The sequence below is a fragment of the Bombina bombina genome, chromosome 3, assembly GCF_027579735.1.
Source record: "Bombina bombina isolate aBomBom1 chromosome 3, aBomBom1.pri, whole genome shotgun sequence".
Lineage (NCBI taxonomy): Eukaryota > Metazoa > Chordata > Amphibia > Anura > Bombinatoridae > Bombina > Bombina bombina.
The window spans coordinates 815,580,436-815,605,892 of NC_069501.1; the positions used below are offsets into that span (position 1 = coordinate 815,580,436).

Consider the following 25,457-nt stretch of genomic DNA (forward strand, 5'->3'; position numbering starts at 1 on the left):
GCGTCACTATTGTCTCCACATTATTTAAGTCTCATTATTTATTGCTTCTGGTTGCTAGAAGCTTGTTCACTGGCATTTTTTCCCATTCCTGAAACTGTCATTTAAGGAATTTGATCAATTTTGCTTTATATGTTGTTTTTTCTATTACATATTGCAAGATGTCCCAGATTGACCCTGAGTCAGAAGATGCTTCAGGAAAGTCGCTGCCTGGTGCTGGATCTACCAAAGTTAAGTGTATCTGCTGTAAACTTGTGGTATCTGTTCCTCCAGCTAATGTCAAGACAAACTTGTTAATGCAGATAATATTTCCTTTAGTAATGTTACATTACCTGTTGCTGTTCCATCAACATCTAATACTCAGAGTGTTCCTGTTAACATAAGAGATTTTGTTTCTAAATCCATTAAGAAGGTTATGTCTGTTATTCCTCCTTCTAGTAAACGTAAAAGGTCTTTTAAAACTTCTCATTTTTCATCATCATTCTGATTCTGATAATGATTCCTCTGGTTCAGAGGATTCTGTTTCAGAGATTGATGCTGATAAATCTTCATATTTATTCAAAATGGAATTTATTCGTTCTTTACTTAAAGAAGTCCTAATTGCATTAGAAATAGAGGATTCTGGTCCTCTTGATACTAAATCTAAACGTTTAAATAAGGTTTTTAAATCTCCTGTAGTTATTCCAGAGTTTTTCCTGTCCCTGATGCTATTTCTGAAGTAATCTCCAGGGAATGGAATAATTTGGGTAATTAATTTACTCCTTCTAAACGTTTTAAGCAATTATATCCTGTGCCATCTGACAGATTAGAGTTTTGGGACAACATCCCTAAGGTTGATGGGGCTATCTCCACTCTTGCTAAACGCACTACTATTCCTACGGCAGATAGTACTTCCTTTAAGGATCCTTTAGATAGGAAAATTGAATCCTTTCTAAGAAAAGTTTACTTATGTTCAGGTAATCTTCTTAGACCTGCTATATCTTTAGTGGATGTTGCTGCAGTTTCAACTTTTTGGTTAGAAGCTTTAGCGCAACAAGTATCCGATCATAATTCTCATAGCATTGTTAATCTTCTTCAACATGCTAATAACTTTATTTGTGATGCCATCTTTGATATCATTAGAGTTGATGTCAGGTATATGTCTCTAGCTATTTTAGCTAGAAGAGCTTTATGGCTTAAAACTTGGAATGCTGATATGTCTTCTAAGTCTACTCTGCTTTCCCTTTCTTTCCAGGGTAATAAATTATTTGGTTCTCAGTTGGATTCTATTATCTCAATTGTTACTGGAGGGAAAGGAACTTTTTTACCACAGGATAAAAAATCTAAAGGTAAATTTAGGTCTAATAATCGTTTTCGTTCCTTTCGTCACAAGGAACAAAAGCCTGATCCTTCACCCACAGGAGCGGTATCAGTTTGGAAACCATCTCCAGTCTGGAATAAATCCAAGTCTTTTAGAAAACCAAAGCCAGCTCCCAAGTCCACATGAAGGTGCGGCCCTCATTCCAGTCCAGCTGGTAGGGGGCAGATTACGATTTTTCAAAGAAATTTGGATCAATTCAATTCACAATCTTTGGATTCAGAACATTGTGTCAGAAGGGTACAGAATTGGCTTCAAGATAAGGCCTCCTGCAAAGAGATTTTTTCTTTCCCGTGTCCCAGTAATTCCAGCGAAGGCTCAAGCATTTCTGAAATGTGTTTCAGATCTAGAGTTGGCTGGAGTAATTATGCCAGTTCCAGTTCTGGAACAGGGGCTAGGGTTTTATTCAAATCTCTTCATTGTACCAAAGAAGGAGAATTCCTTCAGACCAGTTCTGGATCTAAAAATATTGAATCGTTATGTAAGGATACCAACGTTCAAAATGGTAACTGTAAGGACTATCCTGCCTTTTGTTCAGCAAGGGCATTATATGTCCACAATAGATTTACAGGATGCATATCTGCATATTCCGATTCATCCAGATCACTATCAGTTTCTGAGATTCTCTTTCCTAGACAAGCATTACCAGTTTGTGGCTCTGCCGTTTGGCCTAGCAACAGCTCCAAGAATTTTTGCAAAGGTTCTCGGTGCCCTTCTGTCTGTAATCAGAGAACAGGGTATTGTGGTATTTCCTTATTTGGACGATATCTTGGTACTTGCTCAGTCTTCACATTTAGCAGAATCTCATACGAATCGACTTGTGTTGTTTCTTCGAGATCATGGTTGGAGGATCAATTTACCGAAAAGTTCATTGATTCCTCAGACAAGGGTAACCTTTTTAGGTTTCCAGATAGATTCAGTGTCCATGACTCTGTCTCTGACAGACAAAAAACGTCTAAAATTGATCTCAGCTTGTCGAAACCTTCAGTCTCAATCATTCCCTTCGGTAGCCTTATGCATGGAAATTCTAGGTCTTATGACTGCTGCATCGGACGCGATCCCCTTTGCTCGTTTTCACATGCGACCTCTTCAGCTCTGTATGCTGAACCAGTGGTGCAGGGATTACACAAAGATATCTCAATTAAAATCTTTAAAACCGATTGTACGACACTCTCTGACGTGGTGGACAGATCACCATCGTTTAATTCAGGGGGCTTCTTTTGTTCTTCCGACCTGGACTGTAATTTCAACAGATGCAAGTCTGACAGGTTGGGGAGCTGTTTGGGGGTCTCTGACAGCACAAGGGGTTTGGGAATCTCAGGAGGTGAGATTACCAATCAATATTTTGGAACTCCGTGCAATTTTCAGAGCTCTTCAGTCATGGCCTCTTCTAAAGAGAGAATTGTTCATTTGTTTTCAGACAGACAATGTCACAACTGTGGCATATATCAATCATCAAGGAGGGACTCACAGTCCTCTGGCTATGAAAGAAGTATCTTGAATACTGGTAAGGGCGGAATCCAGCTCCTGTCTAATTTCTGCGGTTCATATCCCAGGTATAGACAATTGGGTAGCGGATTATCTCAGTCGCCAAACGTTACATCCGGGCGAATGGTCTCTTCACCCAGAGGTATTTCTTCAGATTGTTCAAATGTGGGGACTTCCAGAAATAGATCTGATGGCTTCTCATCTAAACAAGAAACTTCCCAGGTATCTGTCCAGATCCAGGGATCCTCAGGCGGAAGCAGTGGATGCATTGTCACTTCCTTGGAAGTATCATCCTGCCTATATCTTTCCGCCTCTAGTTCTTCTTCCAAGAGTAATCTCCAAGATTCTGAAGGAATGCTTGTTTGTTCTGCTGGTGGCTCCAGCATGGCCTCACAGGTTTTGGTATGCGGATCTTGTCCGGATGGCCTCTTGCCAACCATGGACTCTTCCGTTAAGATCAGACCTTTTGTCGCAAGGTCCTTTTTACCATCAGGATCTCAAATCCTTAAATTTAAAGGTATGGAGATTGAACGCTTGATTCTTAGTCAAAGAGGTTTCTCTGACTCTGTGATTAATACTATGTTACAGGCTCGTAAATCTGTATCTAGGAAGATATATTATCGAGTCTGGAAGACTTATATTTCTTGGTGTCTTTCTCATCATTTTTCCTGACATTCTTTTAGAATTCTGAGAATTCTACAGTTTCTTCAGGATGGTTTGGATAAAGGTTTGTCTGCAAGTTCCTTGAAAGGACAAATCTCTGCTCTTTCTGTTCTTTTTCACATAAAGATTGCTAATCTTCCTGATATTCATTGTTTTGTACAAGCTTTGGTTCGTATAAAACCTGTCATTAAGTCAATTTCTCCTCCTTGGAGTTTGAATTTGGTTCTGGGGGCTCTTCAAGCTCCTCCGTTTGAACCTATGCATTCATTGGACATTCATTACTTTCTTGGAAAGTTTTGTTTCTTTTGGCCATCTCTTCTGCTAGAAGAGTTTCTGAATTATCTGCTCTTTCTTGTGAGTCTCCTTTTCTGATTTTTCATCAGGATAAGGCGGTGTAGCGAACTTCTTTTAAATTTTTACCTAAGGTTGTGAATTCTAACAACATTAGCAGAGAAATTGTGGTTCATTCATTATGTCCTAATCCTAAGAATTCTAAGGAGAGATCATTGCATTCTTTGGATGTAGTTGAAGCTACTAAGAATTTCCGAAAGACTTCTAGTCTATTTGTTATCTTTTCTGGTTCTAGGAAAGGTCAGAAGGCCTCTGCCATTTCTTTGGCATCTTGGTTGAAATCTTTAATTCATCATGCTTATGTCGAGTCGGGTAAAACTCCGCCTCAAAGGATTACAGCTCATTCTACTAGGTCAGTTTCTACTTCCTGGGCGTTTAGGAATGAAGCTTCGGTTGATCAGATTTGCAAAGCAGCAACTTGGTCTTCTTTGCATACTTTTACTAAATTCTACCATTTTGATGTGTTTTCTTCTTCTGAAGCAGTTTTTGGTAGAAAAGTACTTCAGGCAGCTGTTTCAGTTTGATTCTTCTGCTTATAATTTCAGTTTTTTTCATTATAAGATTTGAACTTTATTTTGGGTGTGGATTATTTTCAGCGGAATTGGCTGTCTTTATTTTATCCCTCCCTCTCTAGTGACTCTTGCGTGGAAGATCCACATCTTGGGTAGTCATTATCCCATACGTCACTAGCTCATGGACTCTTGCTAATTACATGAAAGAAAACATAATTTATGTAAGAACTTACCTGATAAAATTCATTTCTTTCATATTAGCAAGAGTCCATGAGGCCCACCCTTTTTTTGTGGTGGTTATGATTTTTTTTGTATAAAGTACAATTATTCCAATTCCTTATATTTATGCTTCACACTTTTTTCTTATCACCCCACTTCTTGGCTATTCGTTAAACTGATTTGTGGGTGTGGTGAGGGGTGTATTTATAGGCATTTTGAGGTTTGGGAAACTTTGCCCCTCCTGGTAGGAATGTATATCCCATACGTCACTAGCTCATGGACTCTTGCTAATATGAAAGAAATGAATTTATCAGGTAAGTTCTTACATAAATTATGTTTTTCACTGTCACTTTAACCCATTTGCTGTGGTTAAACACATAGAGTTGGAGTGTCAGTAGTGCAAATATGACATGCTTTATAAGTTAGATAATGCAGTGTTTGCACTAGAATGTCCTAAATAACAAGGGCAGCCCTGAGGGGCAAACAGAATAGTTCATATTGCATATGTAACTGATTGTACTACTATAAATGCTAAATACGTAGTACTAGATGTGAGAGGTAAGCAGTAATATGTGCTGTTGTGTATAGATACCAAGAGTAGTGCATTCTGTAATAGTGTCACTGCACAGGCTTATAACAGTACAGGAAATACATAGAATTGGTTAGTGGTGGTGCAGATACATTTATATGTAATTCTGCACAAAGGGTTCCTCCAGCGATGGTGCCTATTGCTGTGTAGCACAAAAGCAGTACATGACTAAATGACTTCTTAGTTCACACCTAGAGATGTTACTGAAGATGACATAAAAAATAATATAACACTTCCATTCCAACATTTTTGTAGAGAAAATAAAAAAAATTTTTATCTTAGTTTTAATTCTATTGTTTTGCACAAAATAAGTATAACATTACTACATGTGCAGTCTTCAGTTCTGTTACCTTGTTGCAAGCCCTTCATTTCATTTCAGAGCTAGACCAGAGTGGTACAGCCAATCAGAGGCTTCATGGCCCAAGTCTGTAAGCAGAATAAAATGAGCTTTCTCCAGGCAGCCCATCTTTGTATAACATATTTGAATCTGTTCTGTGCAGCTGTAAAGTATTATGTGCATAATATGTTCACTCGTGGTTTTTTTTGGTTTTTTTTAAAACTTCCTTGCTAAGATGAAAAAATTGCTAATTTAAAGGGAAATTACATCCAAAATTGAAATCCACATGGATCAATTTTAGTTTTGAATAGAAGCATTATGTATTCGCAAAAATGCTTCTAATAAAAGCTATAGCTCTTTCAAAAGTGTATTTAAAGGGACACCGAACCCAAATGTTTTCTTTTGTGATTCAAATAGAAAATGGAATTTTAAGCAACTTTCTAATTTACTCCTATTATCAAATGTTCTTTATTCTCTTGGTATCTTTATTTGAAATGCAAGAATGTAAGTTTAGATGCCGGCCCATTTTTGGTAAACAACCTAGGTTGTCCTTGCTGATTGGTGGATAAATTCATCCACCAATCAAAAACTGCTGTCCAGAGTTCTGAACCAAGAAAAAAAGCTTAGATGCCTTCTTTTTCATATAAAGATAGAAAGAGAACAAAGAAAATTGATAATAGGAGTAAATTAGAAAGTTGCTTAAAATTGCATGCTCTATCTGAATCATGAAAGAAAAAATTTGGGTTCAGTGTCCCTTTAAGTATGCACCGTGCACCAGCAATTTAAACACAGCAATTGCTTAGAGAGCCTAAGGTGCTTTTACCATCTGTTAATTACTCAATTTGTTAATTGCTGACATGATACAAGCCCCACTGGTGCTCTGAGCAACTACAATATTTAAAGTGAATGTCAATTTTGATGCTAAAGTGCCCGGTTTTTAAAAATTTGATTAAAAACAGGGGCACTTTAATTCATCAAAATTTACATTTCACTCCTGTTGTGAAAAAAAACGTAACTTTTAAACTTGACAGCAGCTCCAGCTTCCTCCGGTCGTTGCAAGCTATTTCTGACATCAGAAATGATGGATAGGTCATTCTCCAATCACGGCTTCCCCCACCGGGGGAAATCGGTGTCTGATTCAACGCCGTGATTGGAGGAAGCCTGATTCCTCATTTTAGACCCAGGAAGAGGCTTTGCGACGGGTGGAGGAAGCTGGAGCTGCTGTCAAGATTAAAAGGTAAGTTTGTTTTTTTTCACAACAGGAGTGAAATGAAAATTTTGAAGAATTATAGTGCCCCTGTTTTTAATCAAATTTTTAAAAACCGGGCACTTTAGCATCAAAATTGACATTCACTTTAAAGTACTGGTGCACTGAACATATCTAGCTATGCTTCACATGCATGTACAGAGAAAAAATTTGACAGTGAAAAAAAAATTTGAAACAGAGAAAAAAATAGAAACAGTGTTTCTATTCAAAGATATAATTTAGGTATAGTCTAAGTGCATTTATATTGTGACCAGAATGTCCCTTTAAATTAAATTGTTTAGAACTCACTCCTTGGCTTTAAATCAGATGTTGTTTAAATTTTAATGATTTTTTTTTTTAATAATTACAGATCCTCAAGATGAAAACAAGATAGGAATAGATGGAATCCAATTATTTTGTGATGATTTACACTTGGACCCTGCCAGTACTAGTGTATTGGTTATCGCATGGAAGTTTAGAGCTGCCACACAATGTGAATTCAGCAAAAAAGAGTTTATTGATGGAATGACAGATCTTGGGTATGTAGAAAACAGTAATCCTTCTATTTTAAAAAACTGGAGCATTATACATGTATTCTTATGGTAGCTATTTGTTGCATGGAATTTTTTTTAATTAAAATGTATTGCAGATTTTAATTTGTTTTGAAAAATAGTTTTCTGCCCTTAATATACCTACAGTATTTTGGGCCACATTACAAGTGGAGCGGTATTTTGCGCTTACAATGCTAGAATTAAGAATTTTGCGCTAGTCGGGTTGCGCTAGTATTACATGTAACCCAACTAGCGCAAAAATCTGAAGTTAGAATATCGTGTGTGCGTTCACGTATTCCCCCATAGTAGTTAAGTCAAACACTATCGCAATTCTCAGTTGCGCTAACCCGACATGAAAATATGACTATTTCATATTCTAATGTTCTTTACATAACAGAATATGTTCTATTTATTTATAAATAAATATTTCTACATCTCTGATGTGTATATATATATATATATAGGAATTAGGGGTGCAGAAAATAATCGCAATGCTGCATCGATGAAGTGGAGATCCGAATCGATTCATGGGTTAGTGACGTCATCGTGCAACGTCACGTGACCCCGCCTCTCCCACTTAATGATGTGAGGGCTTAAAGTGATGGCAGACAGCAGTAATAGCTATCATGTAAAGATATTGATTCTATGTTTTTGAACTTCGTCACGCTCCCGCACCACTGGTGCTTATAAATGGCTCTGAATTAACAATGCACACAGTGCAAGTGCAGTTGTCTGATGAGCCGACAGCAGCCTCATGTGAACCGTAAATATTCTCTTGTATTATCGCTTCACTGTTTACTGTTGCGGTCTCTGCTGCTTGTTTGCTCTCTGTCATACCCCTAGCCCAAACGAGCATTTGAGGTTTGCTATTAGATACTTTTGTAAAACTCTTGGCTTACTATATCTAATAGCAACCCTCAAATGCTTGTTTGGGCTAGGGGTATGACAGAGCGCAAACATGCAGCAGAGACCGCAGCAGTAAACAGTAAAGCGATAATAGAAGAAAATATTTACTGATTACATGAGACTGCTGTCGGCTCATCAGACCGCTCCTGTCCTGTGAGATCTCTCCTAGGCTTGAAGCAGGCAGCACAGCAGGAGAGCTTAATTAATCATGCAGCTGCACTTTACATTCACCCCGCCAGCACCTTTCCCTCTAGGACACCTTATTGAAGCCATTCAGTAAGTGGTTGGTGCAGCTGTTGATAGAGGTTCCGGTAAGAGAAAATTACCCTATATATCGTTCCTTCCCAGCTGCAGATCGGATGCATCATAGAGCCGTAATAAACATGTTAAGGGGTCGATTTATTAAGGGCTTTCGCCATCCTTTGAGCCCCTACAGCTGCAGGTTCTCACAAGAGAACCTGCACACCGTATTTAAGAAGCAGCGGTCATTAGACCGCTGCATTCCTAACCTTTCGCCACTTCTAAGGTGGCGAAAAACAATCTCCGTAGTCTAATCCGACCAGGGAGATTGACAGCTCCTGCCCACGCGTGATTGGCTGTGCATGGCAGGGTGTGGAATTGCAGGCAAGCGCAAAATGGAGCTTGTGTGCAATGTTGAATTCCGCCAGGGGGATTCAGCCCGCCAGAGGCTAGCTGCGGCAGAACAGGGGCGCGTATGTGCTCCCCTGTCCGCCTCAGCTTGATAAATCGCTTAGAGCGCATACATGATTGATTAGGTTACCCTTTGTTCATGTCAGCTCAGAGCCCTGATCATTTACTGTGACACTGCACTGCTCACATACCATGCATCCTTTCAAAGCTCTCCACTCTCCAATACACAGAATATACTAATCTCATATGAGTTTAGGGAGCAAAATAACAGCCCCATCTATGATCTAAGTGTAATATGTGACAGGGTATTTAGTTTTGCTTTGTATGTTTTATATAAATGTATATGTTACATATAAACCTATATCCTGTTAAAAGCATATCTATTACCTTGAATCTGAATCCATTATTTTTATTTAAAAATAATCAAAAAAATCTATTTCACACATATTCTATGTGATGTATTTGAGACCTGCTCTGCTAAAAGTCAATCATTTATAAACCTTAGTTCATAAGCTGTGCATTATTCCCTGACAAAAGAGGCAAGTCCAGAATTATTATTTAACATGCCAGGGCCATAATACCTTTATATCCTAGAAACATCCCCTTAGAATATAAGTACCTCTATATAATTAATATGGGGCATAGATTGTAAAAATATAGATGGGAGTTCAGCAGCATTTATAATCTATACTATAATTGCGTTTGTAATGTCCGTCGGCAGTTGCGCACGCATCCTCAATGAAATGTTGGCAGCGCATCATTCCATTGAGAAAGCTGCATCCAGGTGGATTCCGAAAATGGCAGGGTGGTGGCACCCTGCTTTTTTTGGAATCCACTGGGATGCAGTGAAGGCAAACAGAGCACTAAAAAAAAACAAAAAAAAAAACGCCCGCACGAAGTATAACAAAAACCTGAACCTCCCACATAAAGTATTAACACATACACCGCAAACCCACACACCGCAAAATAATAAAGTAATTAGCCCCTTAATCCCTTAACTGTCAACCACCCACATCTCAATAAACCTAATTAAATTACTAAACCCCCTAACCTAACACCCCCTAAATTAACACACATTACCTAAACTAAAAAATACTAAAGTTACAAAAAAATAAAAAAGCTAACATTACAAAACAAAAAACAAATTACCAAAATTTACAAAATTAAACCTAATCCCTATGAAAATAAAAAAGCCCCCCCCCCCGAAATAAAAACACCCCTTAATCTAAGAATAAACTGCAAGTAGCCTTTAAAAGGGCTTTTTGCAGGGCATTGCCCCAAGATAAACAACTCTTTTATATTAAAAATCCACAAAGTCCCCCCCTAACAGTAAACAGCCTATAGGATGAGAGCTACTGAAATTCTATTCGCTATTCAAATCAGCCAATAGAATTTCAGTAGCTCTCATCCTATTGGCTGATTTGAATTTGAAGAATCAAATCAGCCGATAGGAATTTAAGGGACCCCATTTTTAATCGCATACCTTGAATTCACAATCCAGTGTACGGCGGTGATCGTACGAAGAGGATCCTCCACGCTCCATGGCTCCGCAGTCGCCGGTCTTCAGCTCCGCGCTGGATGTTCCTGGAAGAAGAAAGAAGAGGTCGATGCTTGGGAGAAGACTTCACCGCATGGGACAGGACCTTCTCTGCCGGACTTCAGGAACGGTTAGTACCAACCTGGGGGTTAGACTTAGGTTTGTTTTAAATTTTTGGTTGTTTTTTTTTTAAATATAGATTAGGGTGGGCATTTTGTAAAAGAGCTAAATGGCCTTTTAAGGGCAATGTCCAACAAATACCCTTTTCTGGGAAATAGGTAGTTTAGGTTTTTTAGTGTTAGATTTTTTATTTTGGGGGTGTTTGGTGGGTGGGGAGTTTTACTGTTATGGGGAGACTTTGTGTATTTTTAATGTAAAAGGGCTGTTTATCTTGGGGCAATGCCCTGCAAAAAGCCCCTTTTAAGGGCTACTGGTAGTTTATTCTTAGAGTAGGGGGTGTTTTTATTTTGGGGGGGTCTTTTTTATTTTCATATGGAATAGGTATAATTTTTTAAAATTGAATGTTTGTTTTTTAATTTTCTTTAATATTAGATTTTATTATTTTCTGTAATTTTAGCTTAATTTAAACTTGGGTTTAATTTTTGGGGGTTAGACTTAGGTTTTTATTTTTTTTTAGATTAGGGATGGGCAGCAAAAGAGCTGAATGCCCTTTTAAGGGCAATGCCCATACAAATGCCCTTTTCAGGGCAAAGGATACTTTAGGTTTTTTAGTGTTAGGTTTATTTTGGGGTGTTTGGTGGGTGGTGGGTTTTACTGTTAGGGGGACTTATAATATTTGGTAACTGCAAAAGAGCTGTTTAACTTAGGGCAATGCCCTACAAAAAGCACTTTATTTTGGGGGGGTTTAGACAGGTTTTTTTTTTTTGTTTTTTTTCTGATTAGGGATGGGCAGCAAAAGAGCTGAATGCCCTTTTAAGGGCAATGCCCATACAAATGCCCTTTTCAGGGCAATGGATAGTTTAGGTTTTTTAGTGTTAGGTTTATTTATTTTTGGGTAGGTTAGTGGGTTTTACTGTTAGGGGGGACTTAGAATGTTTTGTAACTGCAAAAGAGCTGTTTAACTTAGGGCATTAGATTAGGGGGTGTTTTTATTGTGGGGTGGGCTTTTTAATTTTCATAGGGATTAGGGTTATTTGTTTTTTGATAATTTTGTTTTTTTCTGTAGTTAATTTTTTTTTTATTAACACATAGACTGCCCTCTGGGCAGGCTTACCAACTAGAAAAACATAAAGAGTTGTTCTTAAAGTACTGCTGCCTTTGCCCTCATAGTATAAATACTGCACAACTATACATAGAGGAGTAATATAAATGGGGTCCTATTCTACTCATATATTTGTATGTATCTGTTTACCTAAGAAACAATTGATTGCTCAATTTTAGGAGTTAAAAATTATAGCTGTTCCCTTCATCCTTACCTTTTGCTATGTGGTGAATTGCCTATTAGGTGGACAGACACTGTTCATTATATAGTATTTCCCCTCTATGCCCTATTTATCTGACATTTTGTCTTCTCTTAGAGGCGATTGCTCTACCTTTATAGAGAGTATAGTTTGTGTTTGTGTGTATGTATGTAGACTATGAGAGAACCTACACCCCTTGGAAACACAATTTATCCAAACAGGAGCGTGGTGCCATGCAAGCTCTTCAGGGTGACTCCTCTGTAGTCATTAGGCCCGCAGATAAGGGCGGTCCATTGTCCTTTTAAATTATTCTGACTACAGAGCAGATATCCTGGAACAGCTTGCAGACACACATACATATACTCAACTCCCAACTGATCCGACAGGGGTATACAAACGCCAGCTAGATAGTCTCATTAGATTAGGCTTCGAACAAGGGCACAACTCTGAACACATCCGAGATTTTTGCACAACTAAGTATCCTAGGATCCCGATTTTGTATACTATCCCCAAAATCCACAAATGGTTGGACAAGAAGCATTAGTTATTTTGTTGTGAAGAAACTTATTTCCCAGCAGCAATGCCTGAACCAGCCAAGCCAGCGCCTAAGAAGGGCTCCAAGAAAACTGTAACAAGTATCATTTCATAAAGGGTTAACTCTGTTCAGTTTTGAGAAAACTATTTTCTGAGGCAGGTTTCCTAGCATATTGTGTACTGTAATTAAGTTTGTGATAAGCATTCACTGCTAGGTGATAAGAAGGACTCAATTGTTTTCTTGTGTGTACTTGTTATCTGCGGTGGCCTGTCCAAGGGCTTTGTCTAAATGTGTGATGGGGGATTTTATGCTTCCCCCCCTGGGAGTGCCCTGTGTGCATGTAACCTAAATAAAAAGCAGGCTGGGCATCCCAGTCCTCAGTTCTTGGTTGTCCCTCAATCGCAGCGTTGACTCGTTTTGTGGGCAGAAGGGTATCCTAGCTGTACTACAGCTAAGGGGGATTATTCTACATTTGCGAGACTCATATAGAATACTATGGAGAGCAGTTTCTCCCCTCTTCAGCAATAGGAATCCAGGCTACTAAGCGGTCCATCTCTCAGCGAGACTAAGGGTAACCGTAACATTTGGCGGCAGCGGTGGGATTTTTCCTGGATTTCCTAGGAGAGGTACAGAACGGATGGAGAGCGCTTACGAAAAATTGAAGCGTACAACCCTAAAGGATTTACTTGAAAGCAGAGGGGGGTACGCCAGCAACCGGCCGAGGAGAGAGCTGATCGCAGAATTGACCGAACTGGATCAGAGCTTCACAATGGCGGAAACACCGACCACGATTAGTGACGAAAAAACCAGGATTGTTCGGGAGAGGCTCTCACTGTACGGGCCGAACCCCTCCATGGAATTGGTACAGCAGTTGATGGCGGAAGCGGACAAGGATATACGAGAGACTCGAGCCCACGAACTCAACCTAGCGAACGCACACCGCAATGCTGAAGCCCCGCAGGTAATCATCCCTGTCGAAAATGCTGGGAGGCCCAAGATACCCTATGCGGCATTTCGACCCTTCCTAGAGAGCGAGACAGGGATTGATGAATATTTGGCGGACTTCGAAAGGCAATGTGCCCTGCACCAGATTCCCAACAGGGAGTGGCCCACGATATTGTCTGGGAAACTATCCGGGCGAGCCCTGGAAGCCTTTCGTACTCTGGGTGCTGAGGAAGTGACACAGTATGAGCTAGTTAAGGAGACACTGTTGCGAAGGTACGCAGTAACTCCGGACGCGTATCGCCGACAGTTTCGGGGCACGAAAAAGAAGCCTAACGATACCCATATGGAATGGGCGCACCGAATGCGGAGAGCGGCAAATCACTGGATGAGCGGAAGTAAAGCGGTGACTGGTGAGGAAATTTTACAATTGTTTCTCTTAGAACATTTTTATAATGGCATGGAACAGCAAGGGAAGGAATGGCTGCGAGACAGGCGACCTTCTACCTTAGAAGAAGCAGCCAAATTGGCCGATGAACATTATGACTCCCGTCTTCACGAACCCAGAGAGGTTTACCGTGCACCCCCTCGTGCTGAATTCCGAGCCCCGGTGCCCGCAGGGCCCGCCCGAAACTCAGGACCACCCAATAACAGCTCTGAGCGTCCCAGACCGACTTGCCACCGATGCAAGCAACCAGGGCATTTCATGGCTAGCTGCCCCCTTAATACGCACCAGACACCCAGGAATTACAATTACCCCTCTGGGGCATATCGTCCGGCCCGGACCCTCTGTGTTAACCAAGAGGCCCCTATGGAGGAATATTTGGGGCCGCTTCACGAGGCGGACCCTGTATATGCTGCCTCAGATAACCGCCAGCACCATCGGCAGAAGGTATGGCTCGAGGGGCGATCTACCGAGGGATTGAGAGACACAGGGGCTACTATCACGCTGGTACAGAGTCATTTGGTGCCGGAGCACAAGCGATCTGGACAGACTGTGGCCGTTAGAGTGGCGGGGGGGGATGTGTACAAAATTCCAACAGCTAAAGTGCATCTTGATTGGGGAGCGGGAAAGGGGGCTGTGAACGTGGGCATAATGGATAATTTACCTGCCGAAGTACTACTGGGCAATGATTTGGGCCCCATGACTTCTGCCTATGCTCCAGTATGCAACAACGAGGCGGACCCAGTGACTACACGGGCCCAAGCCCGGACGGAGCGAGAACTCTCACCAGTGCGGGAGACACAGGTAAGACCTACCCCGACCTTGCCTGACATGTTAGGCCCCATACCCTGGGACACCCCAGATGCTTTCGAGACAGAGTCTAAGACTGACCCGACCTTACAAAAGTACCGGGAACGAGCAGAGACCGGAGGGGGCGGGGCAGATAATGAAACATTCTTATGGGAAAAAGGGAAACTATACCGCTGGACAGAGAAAAGGGGACAGCGTAGGCGACAGCTGGTAGTGCCCCACAAATACCGTCAAGAAATCCTCAAGATAGGCCACGACATCCCCTTAGCAGGCCACCTAGCTGTAACCCGTACCCTACACCGCATTACTCACACGTTCTTTTGGCCAGGGGTACACGCTGACGTTAGAACTTACTGTAACACCTGCGATGTGTGTCAACGAGTAGGAAGGCGAGGCGATCACCCTAAAGCCCATCTAGTAAATATGCCCATTGTAGAGGAACCCTTCAGCCGGGTTGCTATTGACCTAGTGGGACCACTGGCTACCCCTAGTCCCTCCGGTAAGCGCTACATTCTTACCGTAGTGGACTACGCTACCAGGTACCCAGAGGCTGTCGCCCTATCCAACATACAAGCGGATACGGTAGCGAATGCACTAGTACAGGTGTTCTCCCGGGTAGGATTTCCAAAAGAAATCCTATCCGACCGAGGCACCCAATTTACGGCTGAATTGACCCAACAACTCTGGCAGGTTTGCAAAATTAAGTCCCTCCTGAGCTCCCCATACCACCCCCAGACGAACGGGCTGTGTGAGAGGTTCAATGGGACCCTCAAGCAAATGCTCAAGACGTTCACTCAGGAATACCGAGACTGGGAACGCTTCCTGCCGCACCTCCTTTTTGCTTATCGGGAGGTGCCCCAGGAAACGACAGGGTTCTCTCCCTTCGAGTTGCTCTACGGAAGAAAGGTACGGGGACCCCTAAACCTGATCCGGGAGCACTGGGAGGGAGAGATGGAGACTGACGGTGTCCCCATTGTGCCATACGTGCTGGAACTCAGGGACCGAATGGAGCAATTAGCCAAATCCGTGCGGGCTAATCTCCAGTCGGCCCAGAGAAGACAGAAAGTATGGTACGATCGGGGGGCCCGAAAGAGAATCTTTACCATAGGACAAAAGGTGTTAGTACTTAAGCCGGTGAAGACAGACAAATTGCAGGCGTCCTGGCAGGGCCCCTACCAGATCGTAGAGAAAAGGGGAGACACCACTTATGTGATAGCTAGCTGCCACGACAACAATCTTAGAAAGACATTCCATGTAAACATGCTCAAGGAATATTTTGAGCGACCAGAGAACGTGACGGCCGTATGTTGTTCCCCTCAGGAAGGCCCCGACAGTCTACCCATTCCAGACCTATTAGAAAAGAGTCTCCCCACAGGTATAGTGGCTCAGGTTCAGATAGGAGACCGACTTAGCCCCACTGAAAGGGAGCAGCTCAACCAACTCCTACAGTCCAAACACCTCACCTTCTCCCCGAAGCCAGGGTACACTACTTTAACCACCCACCAGGTAGATACTCCGGGACAAGCTCCCTTGCGCCAGGCTCCGTACCGAATCCCCGAAGCAGTTAGGATAGGAATGAAGAAGGAGATCGATGAGATGCTCCAACTCAGGGTAATTGAGCCCTCCGATAGTCCCTGGGCCTCCCCAGTTGTCTTGGTGCCCAAGAAAGATGGGACCACCCGGTTCTGCGTAGACTATCGGAGGCTCAATGAAAAGACCGTGACGGACGCTTACCCTATGCCCAGGGTAGACGAGCTACTCGATCGTATAGCCAGGGGAAATTACCTGACCACTATTGACCTCTGCAAAGGTTACTGGCAGATTCCCCTGGCCCCGGAGGCTATCCCCAAGTCGGCATTCGTCACCCCATTCGGCTTATATCAGTTTAGGGTAATGCCGTTTGGGATGAAGAATGCCCCAGCTACATTCCAGCGCTTGGTGGATAGGCTCCTGGATGGCTTCCAGAGTTTTGCTTGCGCCTACCTGGACGACATAGCGATCCACAGTGAGTCATGGGAGGACCACTTAGCTCACATAGGAATGGTTCTGGATCAGATCCGGGCTGCTGGCCTGACTCTGAAGCCAGAAAAATGCCACTTTGGGATGGCCGAGGTACAGTACCTGGGTCACCGGGTGGGGTGTGGAAAGCAGCGACCAGAGCCGGCCAAGATAGAAGCTGTCGCCAATTGGCCCACCCCCATCACTAAGACTCAGGTCCTAGCCTTCCTGGGCACGGCAGGGTACTATAGACGGTTCGTACCAGACTACAGCACACTTGCCAAACCCCTGACTGACTTGACCAAGAAGAACTTACCTCGACAGGTCCTGTGGTCTCCCCACTGTGAAACGGCTTTCCAGGCTCTCAAAAATGCTCTAATTAACGCTCCTGTCTTGGCGGCTCCAGCCCTTAACAAACGTTTTATCGTCCATACAGATGCTTCCATGTTCGGGCTGGGAGCCGTCCTCAGCCAAGTAGGCGAAGATGGAGGGGAGCATCCAGTTGCCTACATCAGCCGGAAGCTCCTGCCCCGCGAAGTCAGCTATGCAGCGGTCGAAAAGGAGTGTTTGGCTTTGGTGTGGGCATTAAAGAAATTGACTCCCTATTTATATGGGCAGGAGTTCACTCTGGTCACCGACCATAACCCGTTGGTGTGGCTGAACCGGGTCTCTGGAGATAATGGCAGGCTATTACGTTGGAGTTTATCGTTGCAACCCTTCAATTTCACCATTACTTACAGACCTGGGAAACAGAATGGCAACGCCGACGGGTTGTCCAGACAAACCGACCTCAGCCCCGCATAACCAGCGGTCTGGACAGCCTTAGTCTGCCCCGAAAAGGGGTCAGACCGTGTCTGCCAGAGTGTTCCACAGAAAGGGAGCACTGTTACAGAAGCATTAGTTATTTTGTTGTGAAGAAACTTATTTCCCAGCAGCAATGCCTGAACCAGCCAAGCCAGCGCCTAAGAAGGGCTCCAAGAAAACTGTAACAAGTATCATTTCATAAAGGGTTAACTCTGTTCAGTTTTGAGAAAACTATTTTCTGAGGCAGGTTTCCTAGCATATTGTGTACTGTAATTAAGTTTGTGATAAGCATTCACTGCTAGGTGATAAGAAGGACTCAATTGTTTTCTTGTGTGTACTTGTTATCTGCGGTGGCCTGTCCAAGGGCTTTGTCTAAATGTGTGATGGGGGATTTTATGCTTCCCCCCCTGGGAGTGCCCTGTGTGCATGTAACCTAAATAAAAAGCAGGCTGGGCATCCCAGTCCTCAGTTCTTGGTTGTCCCTCAATCGCAGCGTTGACTCGTTTTGTGGGCAGAAGGGTATCCTAGCTGTACTACAGCTAAGGGGGATTATTCTACATTTGCGAGACTCATATAGAATACTATGGAGAGCAGTTTCTCCCCTCTTCAGCAATAGGAATCCAGGCTACTAAGCGGTCCATCTCTCAGCGAGACTAAGGGTAACCGTAACAAACCCCTATTCCGCCACTCCCCGACAGCGTCACCACTATACTAAAGTTATGAAAATTATGACACTTGGGGAAATCTCCCTAAGTGTGATGCGGGAATCCAGACGTGAACCCGTTGCTCAGTGTGCCTAGAGGGATATGGCTGCACCTCACTGACGAAGCCCATAATAGGTCGAAACGTACGCCTGGGGTTTTGCCGTTTCTCTCATTCAGAGAGGGATTGCCTGGTATTTCGTGGCTGGACTGTGCTGTGAAGTCAGGATCAGACTGATATGCTTCATGAAAGTTCTTCTCTGTGAAAGGCACATGTTGAGCAAAAAGAGGCTGCTTCTTGGGTGGTAACTAGCCATAGAACAAGCTATTATGCTATTGTTCGTTCCCAGGTTGAGCGCTTCTCTCTCTTTATTTATAACTATACTAAAGTTATTAACCCCTAAACCGCTGCCCTCCCGCATCAAAAACACTTATTTAAATATTATTAACCCCTAATCTACCATCCGCCCGACCGCCCGCCCGCTCACACCGCCGCTATAATAAACCTATTAACCCCTAAACCTCAAGCCCCCCACAATGATATATATTAAAATAAACTATTAACCCCTAAACTGAAAGCCCCCACAACGAAATAAACTAATTTAAACTAGTAACCCCTAAACCTAACGACCACCTAACTTTATATGAAAAATTACAATTTCCCTGGCTTAAATTAAATGTTAAACTTACCTGTCAAATGAAAAAAATTAATTTTAAACTAAAATTAAACTAACTACCAATTAAATAAAGTATCTACCTACAAACCCCCCCCACTAAATTACGAAAAATTACAATTTATCAAAAATAAAAAAGAATTACACCTAATCTTATAGCCCTATCAAAATAAAAAAGCCCACCCAAAAAAAAAAAACTAGCCTACAATAAACTACCAATGGCCCTTAAAAGGGCCTTTTGTGGGGCATTGCCCCAAAGATATCAGCTCTTTTACCTGTAAAAAAAAATACAAACACTCACCACCCCCACAACCAACCCCCCCAAATAAAAACCCCAACTCTAAAATAACCTAAGCTAACCATTGCCCTGAAAAGGGAATTTGTATGGGCATTGCCCTTTAAAGGGCATTTAGCTCTTTTACTGCCCAGACCCTAAACTTAAAAAAAAAAAAAACACCCAAAAGACCCTTAAAAAAGAAGTCCCGCTTGAAGGATCCATCCAGCCGGCGAAGTCCTCATCCATGTGGCAAGAAGTCTTCATCCAGGCAGCCTCTTCTATCTTCATTGTCCTGAGATAAAAGAGCTGTTTATCTCAGGGCAATGCCCTACATAAGGCCCTTTTAAGGGCCCTTGGTAGTTTGGGGGGTGGGGGTTTGTATAGTGTTAGGGGGTGTTTGTATTCTTTTTAAAGTAAAAGAGCTGGTTATCTGAGGGCAATGCCCTACAAAAGGCCATTTTAAGGGCCCCTAGTAGTTTATTCTAGAGTAGGGTTTTTTTATTTTGGGGTGTTTTTTTTTTTTAATAGTATTAGAACAGGATTAATCCTTTTTTTTTTTTTTTTTTTTTTTGTAATAGTAGGTTTTTATTTTTGCTAATGTTAGTTTTTAGTGTAAGGCAGGTTAGGTTCTATTTCACAGATGAGTTTGTATTTATTTTAACTAGGTAGCTAGTAAATAGTTAATAACTATTTACTAACTAGTCTACCTAGTTAAAATAAATACAAACTTACCTGTGAAATTAAAATAAAACCTAAGCTAGCTACAATGTAACTATTAGTTATATTGTAGCTAGCTTAAGTTTTATTTCACAGGTAAGTATGTATTTAGTTAATAATTGTAAATTTACTTAGATCTTATTTAATTATGTTAAAGTTAGGGGGGTTAGGTTTAGGGGTTAATATAGTTTAATTTAGCTTGTTGCAATGTGGGGGGCTGGCGGTTTAGGGGTTAATAAATGTAGTATAGTGGCTGCAATATCGAGAGCGGCTGATTAGGGGTTAATAATTTATTTAGGTAGCGGCGATATCGTGAGCGACAGATTAGGGGTTAATAACTGTAGACAGACGTCAGTGATGTTGGGGGCAGCAGATTAGGGGTGTTTAGACGTAGGGTTTATGTTAGGTTTAAACGGTACCGGTATTTTAATTTCCCCATAGACATCAATGGGGCTGCGTTATGGAACTTTTGTTTCCGCGATCACAGGTGTTAGTTTTTTTTTTTGCCGGGTCTCCCCATTGATGTCTATTGGGAAATCGTGTACGAGCACGTCTCAGCAGCGCTCTGATTGTGTGCGGTATGGAGCTCAATGCAACCATATCGCACTCAAAAGGCGTATGTTTGAGAACTTGTAATAGCAGTGCTATAGAAATTTAAATAACGTAACTTTTGTTGCGTTCGTTAATTTCTCTATAGCGCTCAAAACTCGTAATCTAGCTGATAGTTAATTATGTTGGAGCTGGGCAAAAAGTATATATCACTTCCTACGTTTATAAATATTTTTTTGAAAACTCTACAATCTTTTTTGCAATCTTTTCCATAGACCAAACAGTATCTTCTGGCCGCACGGCCACTCTGTCTCTCTCCCTGCAGCACATCACCCCCCCGCACGCGATGACGTCACTGCTATTGTGAACACGGGCCAGTGCTCATAAAATGCACATATGTGTTCAGCAGTGCAGTTTTTTTAGTGCTTGTGGCAGAGTTAATAAATGTATAAACAAAACAAGACAAGTGGGAAAATTATACATATAATTTACCATGAGCTGTTGTGTGCACTCACTAAAGCATATACATTTCACAGCCTGCAGATTCACTTTATTCTGGAACGTATCTCTGCTGTGCCGTTTTTTCTAATCCCTGTAGTGAGTAAAATGTATGTTGGTGGGCGGAGCTGTACCGGGCTGAATGTACTATCTGTTATGTGCAGACCTCCCTGTCTCATGTGTTAGGTGCAAGTTGGCTAGTTAACCCATGTGATGCTGTGGTCCTTGCAGAGAGAGGCTGACAAGCAGAGCATAGTGCATTGGCCATAGTAAAGACAGACACATGCTGCAGCAAGACCGGAGATCAGTTCTGACAGGAGCTCAACAGGCAGCAGTGTAATGTAGAGTGCTCAAACGGCAGCTGTACAGGCAGTGTCCCCGCATATAATGTGCATCTGGAGCTGAGCTCAGCAGCCAGCAGTGCAATATACCCAGTGGCGTAGCGTGGGTTGTCAGTGCCCAGGGCAAGGCAAGTATTGCGCCCCCCCCCCCCAACCCCATTTTAGATATGCTGCTTCTTCTTACATTTAGGACAAACCAAGCAAAGACCCAAGCCTGGTAGATCACATAAAGCAAGGGACACTGTCTCCTCTCCCACAAAATGCTCCCTTAACCATCTTTACTGGATAACTAACAGTTATTGCTGATGATACCCATATCCCCAAAATATGTCCCTTGTCATAAGCAGCTGCTAATCAGTAGCGCCTTACAAACAAAGCCATGAAAATAATATATTGGCAATACAAGAGGCAGTGGGTGAAGCCTGCAAGCATTATGTGCTATCCCCCTGTGATCAAACCCTGTCTGCAGCTCTCCAGAGCTGGGCAAATATATACAATATTAAATTTTAAGATTTATTCTCGTTTTACACATGGGGGAAAGCCCCCCTTAACCCCCATCTGGTAGTGACATGTCCTGATCTGTAAAACTTCATGGTACAAATACTGCAGACCACAGGGTGCACCCACCCCCACATTGCTGCAGCCCATATTGTATATGTGGTGCAATAGGTTTTTGGTAAGTCGTTAAAAAGAGGAAAAGGGGACACACAGGTTGGCAGCTGTTACATAAGGTTGTCCCTGCTGGGCAGACTGTTTTTTGGGTGCCACTGACATATAAAAGTGGGGTATATATTCTACCTTAATAAATATAACAATTGTAAGTAATCAATATAAAAGGGGCATGGGACAGACAACCCAGCATTACATACATATATGGGGGGAAGGTGTATGGTATTTAGGGGGGTGCTGTTAAATTTATTTACTAACACAAATTATAGTTATTTTTTTTTACTTTAAATGCAGTAAGGGTGGGTTTAATGTAAATAAAAAAGGCAATGAGCACCTAAACCCTAAAAATCGGTAAAAGTCCACACCTCAGGAGTCCAGTAAGAAATAGATTCAAGATGGTGAATTCATAGGACTTCTTTGATTGGAGACAAACACAGTGAAATGCCTGGTGCCAGACAGCACACAAATCCCTAAATCTACTTCTGACCTAGGAAGATCATGGAGGGGATAAGTCAAATACAGGAAACAAGGTCTCATTTTTGTCAACTGTCACAAATTTTTTTACTTTTTTTGTGCAAGGACAAGATGGCGTAAGTTGTAATCAGAATCCGGTCAAACATGAAAGTATGGTCTCTGATCACCCCACCATCCCACTAACTAGGTAACTGGGGTTAACAGAAAGGCAGAGCCCAGCCATGCTGCCACCAGTGCCACAGGTTTGAAAGAGATTTATTGCACTTTTTAAGGATTCCTCCCCCCCACCTCTGCTTAGAGATCCTTAAAAAGTGCCCCAGGCAATGCATGGCATTCTGGCTCTGGGTCCTTTGTTGAAAGGGAACTTACTTGTTGGGTAATAATAGAACCATAATTAAGCTGCATTTTGCATGTTGCTAGTATCAGGCAAAAACAGGGCTATAAGTAAGTCTGGTCCTGTCACCTTACCTTAGTCGCGGCATCACCACATTCCTGACGGGTCGCAGAACAGACCTGGGGGCCTGTCATAATTTTTAGCCTCCCTTCTTCCCTTTGCTAAGTTGAGGCTGGAAGCGCCCCTCAGAATTATGCGCCCGGGGCAACCGCCCCTGTTGCCCCCCCCACGCTACGCCACTGAATATACCTCCCCCTACCCCATAGCAGCAGTGGAAAGTATGCTGCCGTTCAAGGCACATTTACATATTTGATCTGATTGGAGGGGGGGCATGTTAGCTTTCCTCCTAGCTCAGCCTTTTACTTAGGGAGTTCACGATGCTCACATACAGGAGCAAAAACTATTTGTAAAATTTAGACACAGGCAACGCTGCAGTTTAATATTCACTAATTTTTAGTATAATTTGTTTAGTCGACATGAGTGTTTATTCATTTTTTTTTATCACTCACTTTTTTAGACACACTTGATAAGGTTTTCATGGCTTCGGCAACACATGCACTTAGCACCTAGCATCAAATTGAAAAGAACAAGTTGGTAGAAATGCCTATTTACGTATTTATATCAATATATAGTTCTTTATATTTTAAATATACACGTTTTTCATAACGTAAGGCAGATGAACTGCTCTTTCACATCACACATTTACTCATTTTTTTATTTAAATTATAATGGCCACGTAAGTACATTATGTAGTTCCGTCCCAACCCAAACTAACTGGTTGGTATACACAAATTTGCCTTTTTTAGTGCTTATAAGATTTTAAATAGTATTTTAAGAGACATTTTATACAATTTCTTATACAACATTATGTTGAAATTTATAGGCACAATGTAATAAGTTATAGGTTAATATAATTTACCAGTCCTAAGGGTTATATATATATATATATATATATATATATATATATATATATATATATATATATATATATATATATATATATATATATATATATATATATTATCATATTATCCTAGCCAATGAGGCCTTAACAAAGTAGTTATGTATATAATTTTACGCATATCCCCTTCTATCCCTTTAATTGATTCTTTGTACGTTTACATAGAATTTACATCTATAGTAATATTGATGTGGTGCAAAACACATAATGCAATATCTTACTATTGGTCTGTGTATACACAAATTATATAACGTCTATACATGTTTAGTAGTGTTTGTTTTTGCAACAGATTCAGTATTCTATCTTATTTTTTTATATATTCGAACAACATTCTATTGTCATATTCGAGCCGAGAGATGGGAGCTCGTTGAGACCTCTATCATAATAACAATATTTTAATTTTTAACTTATGTGTATAAAGCATGTTCTTTGTTCATCTACTTTTCCCCAGTCTAGCTTCATGTAATACCAATTATATTTTGTGCTTATTTTTTAATAGTGTTTATGTATTAATCGCCTATAAGTAATACTGCTCCGATACAAGATGTATACACCTTTATTATGTATTGTTGAATGTTGAATAATAATTTATATGTGGCGAAATTATATTCATACTGTTGTTTAAGCTTTTATACAAAAAAGCTTGTGTAAGCCGTTGTTTAAAATTCTGTGGGGGAGGTATACCTTTGTTATTGATTTTCAGGTGTTACGATCATGACCTAGATAGGTGTGTCTTTTTAAAGCAGTGTTGGTTATTATGTCTAGTCCCTGACGAAGTGCCTACGGGCAGGAAATGCGTCGGACGTTTTGTGGTCCCAAGCTCCCTCCTGAGCTTATCTGTACCCTGTATGCATGTTATGACTTGCAATAAAGTCTATTTTTACTTGCACTGAGCTTTGCGGCACGAGGTTCATTTGTTTCCTTTTCATATTTGTAAAATTTATAAAAGTCATTTACTTTTAAAACTATACTCTATGTGCTGTTAATAATTTGTGTCAACCGGAAGTGTGGCATCACAGTGTGTGTAAGTTGTGGATAGCCGGTTCCCGAAACCGGTAGTGGGGCATATCCCAGTGACACAACATAGAGATAGGTAAAGCTATTAGCACGTACACATTATTCAAAATAATAAACTATATGAACTGCACACAATATTAACATAGTCTGTGTATCTAATCGCAAATTATGCTGATAATTCTTTCAAAAAATGTGCAAACTTATGTGAGTAAATGGGAACCTATGTGCTCTGAGTCGTGTATAAATTCAAATTAGTAGTATTGTACTGGCTGTGAACTACTAAAGAATATATAGTAGTCTGTGTTGTTAAATCACTAACTTGGTACACCTTAATAAATGTTTATATGTAATACAATATTATTGATTACACTACTGCAGATCCAACAGGGGTTAATTTGTCAGAAAGGTGTCTCATGTAGATATCACGGCTAAAGCATTGCTGTATGTAGCTAACAGGAGTGCAGAACCAATTTTGTTCCTGTTTCCACCTCTCAAAGGTTTCGGGATGTGGCCAATCAGGATAACTCTTAAAAATGCCAAAAGGTGTTTTGCGTCCATCCAGTGGCGTGCCACCGGTTGGTCTGACGTCCCTTCTCAATGGCCTGTCTCATGGCCATCCTGTGGTTCGCCATGCTCTCCCTTAGTGTCCCTTGGGTCTTCCCTAAATAATGTTTCCCACACGCACAAAACAGCATGTATACTACATTTTCCGTAGTGCACATTATGGAATATTGGATGGTATATTTTTTATTGTTTGTGGGTGGTTAAATTTTTTGGTGGCTATTAATCCATTGCATATAGTGCAGTAATGTTGGGTTTAGTGGCA

The 25,457-nt window shown here is 41.4% G+C and overlaps 1 protein-coding gene across 3 annotated transcripts in view; it reads left to right on the forward strand.

Moving 5' to 3' along the window:
• Nucleotides 1–25,457, forward strand: part of DCUN1D2 (defective in cullin neddylation 1 domain containing 2) — a 181,433-nt gene that overhangs the window by 31,027 nt on the left and 124,949 nt on the right. For all 3 annotated transcript variants that reach the window (XM_053707757.1, XM_053707759.1, XM_053707758.1), the window contains one exon: nt 7,130–7,298. In XM_053707757.1, the coding sequence (XP_053563732.1) occupies nt 7,130–7,298 (169 nt within the window). The remainder of the gene's footprint in view (nt 1–7,129; nt 7,299–25,457) is intronic.